Raw genomic sequence first — 10,795 nt, 5'->3', positions numbered from 1 at the left:
TTGTTTTGTGCACTGCTGCAACTCGCTGTTTATTATCTATACATAGTCATTTCACCCCTACCTACATGTACAAATTGTCTCTAACCTGTACCCCCGCACACTGACTCGGTACCGGTACCCCCTGTATATAGCCTCGTTATTGTTATGTTATTGTGTTACTTTTTCAAAWTTTTTCTTTCCTTGATTTGGTAAATATTTTCTTAACTCTTCTTGAACTGCACTGTTGGTTAAGGACTTGTAAGTAAGCATTTCACAGTAAGGTGAGCAAGTATTCGGAGCATGTGACAAATACATTTTGGTTTGATTTGATTTGAAGGGGATGAGACAGGTTAAAGAAGGATTTTTAAGCCTTGAGACACTTGGAACATGGATTGTGTATGTGTGCCATACAGAGGGTGAATGGACAAGGCAATAYATGTGTGCCTTTGAACGGGGTATGGTAATAGTAGGTGCCAGGGGCACCAGTTTGTGTCAAGAACTGCAACACTTCTGGGTTTTTAACGCGCAACAGTTTCCCGTGTGTATCAAGAATTGTCCACCACCAGCCAACTTGGCACAACTTTGGGAAGCATTGGAGTCAGCATCCCTGTGGAATGCTTTTGACACCTTGTATAGGTCATTCCCCGACAAATTGAGGCTATTCTGAGGGCAAAAGGGGGCTGGCGTTTGGGGGCAGGGAGGGTAACTCAATGTTAGGAAAGTGTTGCTAGTGTCTGGTATATCAATTTAAGTCTGCTTTGCTATTTCAGAAAAGGAATGTAGTTGCCTATAAATGCAATAGCTCCTTCTTACCACTGAATGGGGTGAAAGCACTGCCAAAGGCAGCTCCTATCAACATTTCATGTTGGGGATGTCAACAGGTATCTCTCCACTCTTCACACAGTGATTAGGGATTCACCATTTATGCTCCTCCAGACTACAGCTGTAAGAATTATACCATAACCTTACAATCTTAATTATCCCAACAATTTGTTTATATATTGTTAACAACTTTGGATTTCCTCATGCGGTCAGGGTCCAGGTATGTCAATATGAATGAGGTCAGTTTTAGTATCTGATGTGTTGGAGGTGGTGATTTTTCCCAGTTTGACTCAAAAAGCACCTCTCTTTCATTGTTTAATGCAGATGTTGTTCAATCTGACAGTGTTTAGATATCAAAAATAAGGACTGCACGAAGGCACAGATAGACATTACATAAACCTAGACTTGCAATGCAAAGGTATGTCTGTGTTTTTAAGCCGGAGCTCAGCCCCAACCCAACCTCCAACTCCCATCTCGGTACCATTTCTCAGGGGTTTTTCCTTTCTTTCCTTTCTCCTCACTCTCTCTCTCCATTGTCCCAGCTTCCTCCCTTCCTCCCTGCTCTCCCCAGCCCCTCGGCCCTCAGCCCATCCTCACATGGAACAGTTGTATCCGGTTACTCTGTATTGTGCTGCGGCTCAATAGGAGCCCTGTTCAGTGTGATAGTGAGTGTGTGTGGGTTCACCCCTAGCTAAACTTTCCATTGTAGCTAATCAGGTCAGACAGGACAGTGCCTTTAAAGAGGATGCTGTTGCTGTACTGAGATTGGAAGCATAACAGGCAGTAGAGACTATCTGTGTGACTTCTCAGTTTGCCCTAGCATTATTGGTCCGTCATGTGCTGGCATTGATTTTTAGTATAACGTTAATCTAATTAATATACGTCTATTGTATTATATATTTGTGCCATACTTGTTCAGTTGGTGGTGTATCATTACGATGATTGGATTTTTTGTAAGCCTCCATTTTTGTCAATTGGTGAAGGAGCTGAGAAATAAGACATATGGGATTACAATATATGACGGGATTATAATGATGATATATTTTATCTATCATGGCAAGACTTCAAATTTTGTACCCCTCTAAGGTGTCACATTGCTCTCTACTAGTGGATCCTTTTGATTGGATACATCCATGATGGCTCCGCCCAATACACATATATTCTGAGCCAGTCCCTCGCCCCCTTTGGTGACACAGCCCAGCTCACCTGAGGATTCTCATATAGCCATAACAGTCACCTGTACCATCAGGGTCAGAACCCATCACACCACAAACAACTTTCACAGGACCTGCTTCAGCACACATACATATGTAAGTACTTTTTTCTTTGAAGTTCTTCTTTATTTTCCAAAAGTTTGTAAATAGATTATGATTATGTATGTTGAATTTATTTCTGTTATGTGACCTGAAATTGACAGTTAACAGGCTTTTTAGTGTTTGGTAAACAAGTTTTTCTTTGTATTTTTTCAGTTCACACTGGGGAGGGGAGAGTTAAAACACAATGTACAGTAGGTCTGAAGCAGTGACATCTAGATGCTAAATTAATTTGTCTTGTGCAAAGAGATGGAMACTTCAGCTTCATGGATATTAGATGATTGGATGATTTTGGATGATTTCAAACATATTCTATTGTTCGCTAAAGCAATATTGACTGAGAGTCTATTGTGCACAATTGACATGAGCAAAGGGTATTGTTAATTTACACCACCAGATCAGAATATTATGAGTTTAGGTCTGAGCTCTGTGTGCTGTYTGTTTCTATAATGACACAACAGTGCATTTACAGTGGGTGTATAGTCCAGCTGCTATATGATTACAAATGACYGAATAGTTCAAACAGTGTGTTTTAGTCCTCCTCTACTCTGGTTAGTAGTGTGGTTAAGGTTATGGTTAGTTTTTAATTCAGATTTTTAGGAGAGAAATTGAATAACCTTTGCCTTTGCAGCTTGGCCAGTTAGTGACAACTGACAACACTCTACTCTCTCCACCACTCTGCCCCAGCGCAGCAGAAACACACCATGTCCTCCACCTTCTCCATGCGCAGCTACTCAGCCCGCCAGCCATCCTTCTCCAGCATGTCTCTGAGAGACAGCAGTAGTAGTGGTGGCAGGAGCCGCTCCAAAGCCCCTGTCTCCTCCCTGTCCTCTGCCAACACCCTGTCCCTCTCCCGCTCCCTCTCCATGGGCAACGGGCTCAATGTCCTGGGCACCCTCTCCTCCCTGAACGGCATGGGTGTGGGCGCCAGCGACAAGGAGACCATGCAGGGCCTGAACGACCGGCTGTCCAACTACCTAGACAAGGTGCGCTCCCTGGAGCGATCCAACGCTGAGCTGGAGCTCAAGATCAAACAACTGATGCTGGAGCGGGCRCCCAAAGGTCACGATATCGAGGGTATGATGGCCCAGGCTCACGCCATTGGACAGGAGGTCAGTGCCCACCTGGCCGTAATGATGAATATGATATGTAATCAGCTAGTCAGTAATTGTGTATAGATCACAATACCTGGYTACCCTTATTGTTTACATTTGTGTAGTCCTATTCCACAAACGTCTCCTGTATGTGCCCTGCCGTGCTCCTCAACTTTCTTCTTTCACTAGTACATCAGATACGACTGCTGTCCTGCGATGGGACACTTTCAGATGTGTATCTATGTGCTTTAGTMTCTAACTTTAAAGTAAATGTGTTCCTTCCTTCCTGCTACTTCTCAGGTGAGAAAGAAGACCCTGGAGAATGCTCGCATCATGCTGGAGATTGATAATGCCAAGCTGGCCGCCGATGACTTCAGGGTCAAGTGAGTGCCAAACATAGAATTAGGAATTAGAATACTAGAATGGACATGAACCTTCTTATGATGGGATAAAGGTCAGCTATTTTGGTCAGGGAGCTGGTCAACCATGGTTTGCCAGTGCTTTCACCCCATTCCGTAACTTTTAGGGTTCATGACATAGCCCCTCTTGAAATTTAATAAGATCTCTATGGTGCCAACACAGAGGGGCTTTTCTTTTACCTGCCTGTCTGTGAGATTCACATGGGAGTGCTAGACTACGTTGCACTTTGGATAAATGACCTCTCTGTCAGGCCGAGAAATTAGAGCCTGCTCCCACGGTACTCACAGACTGAAAGGAGGCCATKAGTTAGCACTGGCCATGATAGATAGATAGGGTCAAGGAAACATCATCCATTTCAGAGGTATCTGTGGTTGGCAAGGTGAAGCACAAATCAAGAGGCGCCAGAGTTGTCTGTGTCAAGGTCCCTATGTATTCACAATGTACTGATGGTATACAGTCAAATGTTGGAATGCAGCAGTGCTCACAGTATGTGTAGATGTATCTGCTGACCGAGGTATGGTTACGTGTGTGTGTGTCTACCTGCGTGCATGTGTCTGCATACCGGCGTGTGTACCTGTGTGTGTCCATGTCTGTGTGCTATGCCTCTGTTACCATCCATTGGTGTAGATGGGAGGCTGAGGCCACACTGTGCCAGTCTGTAGAGAGGGACTGTCTGGCTCTCAGGAGGGCCAAGTCAGACCACGACCAGATCATAGCCACCCTGAGAGGAGATCTGGACAGCCTGAAGGAGGAGCTCTACTTCCTCAAGAAGAATCACGATGAGGTGAGAGCTCTGCTGCACGGGTCAAAACCGGCCCAGCTATTACTGATGAGTAATTACACACCAACCTAATCACTTCACACGTGTTCAAACTGTTTTTGGTTCAGTAGAGGGTTGTTTCAGGAAACAGAGTTGTATTCAAGATTGTCCCTGTGCACATACTCTATGAATTACATCCTCAAAACAACATGAGGGTTCATATGGTATCCTTAAGGCATCTTGTTTTACTTCCTAAAAGGTTTATTATTTTAGGTAAATGGTGCTTTTTGGCACATGGGTAATTGTGTTAAAATAAAAAATATATTTTCATTTGGTACGTGAATACAGTTTCATTTCCCCATGCATGTTGAATGTCACTGAAATATAATCATGTTTAGAATGACCACACCCTGTACTCCATGTAGTCTTTGAGTCTGGTGATACCATGATCATACAGACTACCTGTACACACACACACACAACACACACACACCACACACACACACACACCACACACAACACACACACCACACACAAACACAACCACACACACACACACACACACACACACACACACACAACACATCATTACGTGAGCTCCACTAGCCACAGGGAGTGTGTGTGTTTAGACAGCCAGGTGTGGTGTCCAGATGTGGCCAACTACTCAGGCTCCCTAGTAGAAATTCTCTCACACACACACACACACAATATTACCTCTGAATAATTCATAATAAAAAAAAATATTTATTGGTTTCTTATATTTGTCCTATTTCACATATGTACAAGTGTCAATGTTTCCGTCAGATACCTTTTTAAGAGCTCACCTGGCTGCCTCCCCATAGAACCAGCAACAACACACTGACCTCAACTGTCGTCTGACATCTGGGTGTTAGTGTGTAGACATTGATTAGGACCTATCAGTATCAGCCATTACAGTTTTCCATTTCCAGGCCCACTGAAAGTGTTTGTCTCTCTCCATCAGGATTGGGGTCAATTCCATTCCATTCTAACTCCAGTTTAATTCCTGAGGTGACTGAATTGAAATGGAGTTGACCCCAACTATGGTCTCCATCCCTGTAGGAGATGGGCTCCATGAAGGCCCGTATGGCCAACGAGCAGGTGAATGTGGAGGTGGATGCAGCCCAGGGCCCAGACCTTGGGGCCATAATGGCTGAGCTGAGGAGCCAGTATGAGGGCATTGCGCGAAAGAACAAGGAGGACTCAGAGACCTGGTACCTTAAGAAGGTCAGTGAGACATCTGACATGGTAATGATGAAGAACTCAGCTGAGCTCAGTAGGATGTCACTGAGTAGAAGTATTCTACAGTATATCATCTGTGTTTGTGAACGTAGTACTGTATGTGAGTAGATGTACTCATGACTGCTGTGTGTATGCAACACTGCTGGTGCAATGGAATGTGTGTGTGTGTGTGTGTGTGTGTGTGTGTGTGTGTGTGTGTGTGTGTGTGTGTGTGTGTGTGTGTGTGTGTGTGTGTGTGTGTGTGTGTGTGTGTGTGTGGTGTTGTGTGTGTGTGTGTGTGTGTGTGTGTTGTGTGTGTGTGTGCGTGCGTGCGTTTGTGCCTGCGTTTGTGCCTGCGCGTGTGTGTACGTTTGTGTGTGTTTTGCATGCTGGAGTCAGTGCAGTCAGAGGTAAAGGAGAGCGGTGAGGCGCTACGCTGTGCTCAGAGTGAGCTCAGCGAGAGACGCCGCTTCCTACAGGCCCTGGAGGGGGAACTGGACAGTCTGCGCAAACAGGTACTGCAGCTGTCCTTCAGCTGTCCAAACGCCCCCTTCTGTCAACACACGCCCCTTTCAGTCCAGACACACACGCTTCAGCTGTCCAGACATACCCCTTTCAACAGTCCAGACACACCCTTATCTGTCCTCTACCATTTCCTCGGCCTCTACCAATGCTTTCTCCCTGATGAGAAGCAGGGTTGGGGTCAATTCATTTTGGATTTTGAGGATACTGAATCCCTGGGCATCATTTTAAAATGAACTCTGTGGGAGGCACATGGAAAAACACTGCTCAAATAGATTGAGTCATCCTCTCTTAGTGTGTTGCTTCACATCTGCATCTGCTTTGCCATTATAAAGCAACAGTGCTGCAGTGCACACAATGAATATCCTCTGCTCTCCTGAGTGAATGGAAGTGAATGGAGATCAATTCATCAATGTGTCTAGACCCAGACAGAGCCAGACAAGTCAAGGTCATGTCTGTGGCACTGTCAGTAACATGTGAGGGCAGATATATACATCCTGCAGTAGCTCCAGATCTACATAGAGAAGGCGCTGGTTTGGAAAACAGATCATGTGTGTTTGTTCAACCTGATAWAGAACCTACTGTCTCTATAAGCTGAATAATGATGAGTGAGGATGACACTCCCTGGTCTTGCTGGTCAATTGGTGAGGTTTGACAGATGGTAAATTGATGAGCCAGGTYTGGAATTCGAGAGCCATATACAGACTGTGTAGTTCTACTCAGGAGTAGCTGTGTAGCCATGAGTAGCTACTCATGGCTGCTGTGTCTGTGTATAATATTAGTGCGCCAGCTTGAAAAGTGATGAGCAAGTGGCAAACTACAACAATTTGGCAGCCATGTTTGTGTATAACATAAGCATTACAGTGATGAGTGGTGTAGTGGTAAGACACTATCACATTTCTAGCATGTCTGAGTATAAAATTAGCGCCTTAGCTTAGCGACGATCCCAACATCTAGCGAAACACATTAGGTTAACTTGGCGGCCCTGGCCTGTCCTGTCTGTCCCCAATGCAGGTGGGTGTGTTGGAAGGGAACCTGAGAGAGACAGGCCATAAGTATGCTCTGGAGATGGACAGTTTGCAAGCCACGCTGTCTCAGCTGGAGGAGGAGCTGTCCCAGCTGCGTCTGGACATGCAGCGCAACAAGACAGACTATGAACAGCTGCTCCGTATCAAGCAGAACCTGGAGCTGGAGATCGCCACCTACAGGAGACTGCTGGAGGGAGAGGAAGTGTGAGTCCCTCTATTGATTTATTTAAATATTTGTATTCATTTTTTCAGCTCAGATTTACACAGACATAATTAGTATGAAGATTGACATTCCCTCACCTTCTCTCACTGACATTCCCTCAGATTTGAACATAAATACAGTGAGATACTGGGGGAGGATTATTCTTCTTGGTATGAGTTATTTGGAAACAAGCCTGAGCCTTGGTGAARGGTCGTCTAATTCAGACGGTAAATGAAACAAGAGCCTGGTGACAATGCTACCACTGTATGTGTGACTTGGCTTACTTCCTTCATATGTACACTGAACAAAAACATAAACGCAACATATAAAGTGTTGGTRCCATGTTTCATGAGCTGAAGTAAAAGATCCCAGGAATGTTCCATARGCACWAAAAGCTTATTTGTCTATAATTTTGTGCACAAATTTGTTTACAATCCTGTTAGTGAGCATTTTATCTTTGCCATGATATTCCATCCACCTGACAGGTGTGGCATATTAAGAAGCTGAATCAACAGCATTACCATTACACAGGTACCCCTTGTGCTGGGGACAATAAAAGGCCACTTTAAATGTACAGTTTTGTCACACAACACAATGTCACAGATGTATCAAGTTTTGAGGGAGGGTGCAATTGGAATGCTGACTGAAGGAATGTCCAAAAGAGCTGTTGCCAGATAATTTAATGTTAATTTCTCTACCATAAGCCAGAGATTGGTGGACGAACATCATGTTCTCAAACATTGTTTTCGAAAATGTTGCAAAATGTCCAACCGGCTTCACAACCGCAGACCACGTGTAAGGTGCCATGTGGGGAAGCAGTTTGCTGATGTCAATGTTGTGAACAGAGTGCCCCATGTTGGCGGTGGGGTTATGGTATGGGCAGGCATAATCTACGGACAACAAACACAACTGCATTTTAGCGATGGCAATTTGAATGCACAGAGATACCATTACGAGATCCTGAGGCCCATTGTCGTGCCATTCATCCGCCGCCATCATCTCATGTTTCAGCATGATAATGCACGGCCCCATGCCACAAGGATCTGTACACAATTCCTGGAAGCTGAAAATTCTTCCATGGCCTACAGTCATAGCCAAAAGTTATGAGAATGACACAAATATTAATTTTCACAAAGTCTGCTGCCTCAGTTTGTATGATGGCAATTTGCATATACTCCAGAATGTTATAGGGAGTGATCAGATGAATTGCAATTAATTGCAAAGTCCCTCTTTGCCATGCAAATGAACTGAATCCCCCAAAAACATTTCCACTGCATTTCAGCCCTGCCACAAAAGGACCAGCTGACATCATGTCAGTGATTCTCTCGTTAACACAGGAGTGAGTGTTGACGAGGACAAGGCTGGAGATCACTCTGTCATGCTGATTGAGTTCGAATAACAGACTGGAAGCTTCAAAAGGCCCTCCTTTTGAAGCTTAGGTGCAAACTTTTGGCCATGACTGTACATATTTAACAGACATGTCACCCGTTGAGCATGTTTGAGACGCTCTGGATTGACGTGTGCGACAGCTTGTTCCAGTTCCCGCCAATATCCAGCAACTTCGCACTGCCATTGAAGAGGAGTGGGACAACATTCCACAAGCCAATGGCAGTCACGCCCCAACCTTTTATTTAAAATGTATCTGTGACCAACAGATGCATATCTGTATTCCCAGTCATGTGAAATCCATAGATTAGAGCCTAATGAATTTATTTCAATTGACTGATTTCCTTATATGAACTGTAACTCAGTAAAATCTTTGAAATTGTCGCATGTTGCATTTATATTTTTGTTCAATGTAAGTAAACTGTGTTTTATTGATTTGACTTTCAGGATCAAGGAAATGCCTGTTCCTAAAAGTAAGTACATTGTCAGATCATTTCTTCTCTAACCTCTATTCCAGCCTTTAAAATCCTGGCAGCCATTTTGTGCCACACACCAGCTATTACAGTGTACTAGTGCTGATAAGTGGAAACTGAAACTATGGATCTGTTCTGTGTTACAGAGGAGCCTGAGGTGAGGACCAGGAAGATCGTCAAGGTGGTCACCCAGACCATGATCAACGGCAGGGTAGTGGAAGAATCCAGTGAGGTGGAGCAGATCAAAGACAGCAAGAAATAAGCTGATCAGCTCCATTCTTTTATATCTTCCTCATCATCACATACACAGAGCCTTGGCCCTCCACATTCTAGTTGGAATCACAAATTTGTGAAAGAATGCTTTTTATCTACAAACAAGGACAGTCTGAGTCGACTAAGGAGATGTTCGACCACCAATCTCTGGACATGCAGTAACTGTAGACTAAAACGTGMAAAATGTGTGGGGTCAATGTATAATCAATATTGGGAATATATCATTTTGAGGTTTATTTGGGAAATAGTAAACAGTAGTAGGTTAATTGTGGACTAGAAGTGTGTCTATTTTTATATGAGCGGGAGAGCATGAGAGATCCCTTCAACATTCTACTTTATATTAAGTTCTTTATGGCGTATAGTAACTTTGTAGCTATGCTGTACATTCACCAAAATGTAATTATGCCTATATTGTAGCTGCAGATAAAGTTTCTAAAATAATGATTGTATTGTAATGAAAGGAAACTCTCTGTTAGCAGTAGTTACAAAGTGGAATCCCCCCAAATAACAGAATCCTGTGTTACCATATGGAATTGTATTAAATATAATATATATATATGCCAGTTATATATACACTACCATTCAGTTATATATACACTACCGTTCAGTTATATATATACTACCGTTCAGTTATATATACACTACCGTTCAAAGGTTTGGGGTCACTTAGCAATGTCCTTGTTTTTGAAAGAAAAGCWAATTTTRTGTCCATTAAAATAACATCAAATTGATCAGAAATACAGTGTAGACATTGTTAATGTTGTAAAGGACTATTGTAGCTGGAAATGGCAGATTTTTTATGGAATATCTAAATCGGCGTACAGAGGRCCATTATCAGCAACCATCACTCCTGTGTTCCAATGGCACATTGTGTATGCTAATCCAAGTTTATAATTTTAAAAGGCTAATTGAAAACCATTTTGCAATTATGTTAGTACAGCTGAAAACTGTTGTCCTGATTAAAGAAGCAATAAAACTGGCCTTCTTTAGACTAGTTGAGTATCTGGAGCATCAGCATTTGTGGATTCGATTACAGGCTCAAAATGGCCAGGAACAAAGAACTTTCTTCTGAAACTCGTCAGTCTATTCTTGTTCTGAGAAATGAAGGCTATTCCATGCGAGAACTTGCCAAGAAACTGAAGCTCTCTTACAACGCTGTGTACTACTCCCTTCACAGAACAAACTGGCTCTAACCAGAATAGAAAGAGGAGTGGGAGGCCCTGGTGCACAACTGAGCAAGATGACAAGTACATTGGAGTGTCTAGTTTGAGAAACAGACGCCTC

General features: G+C 43.4%; 1 protein-coding gene across 2 annotated transcripts; it reads left to right on the top strand.

Annotated features, from left to right (window-relative positions):
- The first annotated feature begins 1,551 nt into the window (after nucleotides 1-1,551).
- krt1-c5 (keratin, type 1, gene c5) lies at nucleotides 1,552-10,505 on the top strand. 2 transcript variants are annotated; one of them, XM_024002935.2, is made up of 8 exons: nucleotides 1,552-2,111; nucleotides 2,807-3,226; nucleotides 3,509-3,591; nucleotides 4,256-4,412; nucleotides 5,469-5,633; nucleotides 7,164-7,381; nucleotides 9,213-9,238; nucleotides 9,385-10,505. In XM_024002935.2, the coding sequence occupies exons 2-8, from the start codon at nucleotides 2,819-2,821 to the stop codon at nucleotides 9,498-9,500; spliced, it is 1,173 nt and encodes a 390-aa protein (XP_023858703.1). In that variant the 5' UTR covers nucleotides 1,552-2,111; nucleotides 2,807-2,818; the 3' UTR covers nucleotides 9,501-10,505. The 2 variants fall into 2 exon arrangements, with proteins under 2 accessions (XP_023858703.1, XP_070303061.1); XM_070446960.1 differs by having other exon boundaries at nucleotides 2,802-3,226.
- The last annotated feature ends 290 nt before the right edge of the window (nucleotides 10,506-10,795 follow it).

Source organism: Salvelinus sp. IW2-2015, linkage group LG15, assembly GCF_002910315.2.
Source record: "Salvelinus sp. IW2-2015 linkage group LG15, ASM291031v2, whole genome shotgun sequence".
NCBI classification, from domain to species: Eukaryota; Metazoa; Chordata; class Actinopteri; order Salmoniformes; family Salmonidae; genus Salvelinus; species Salvelinus sp. IW2-2015.
This window is presented reverse-complemented; position numbering and strand designations above follow the sequence as displayed.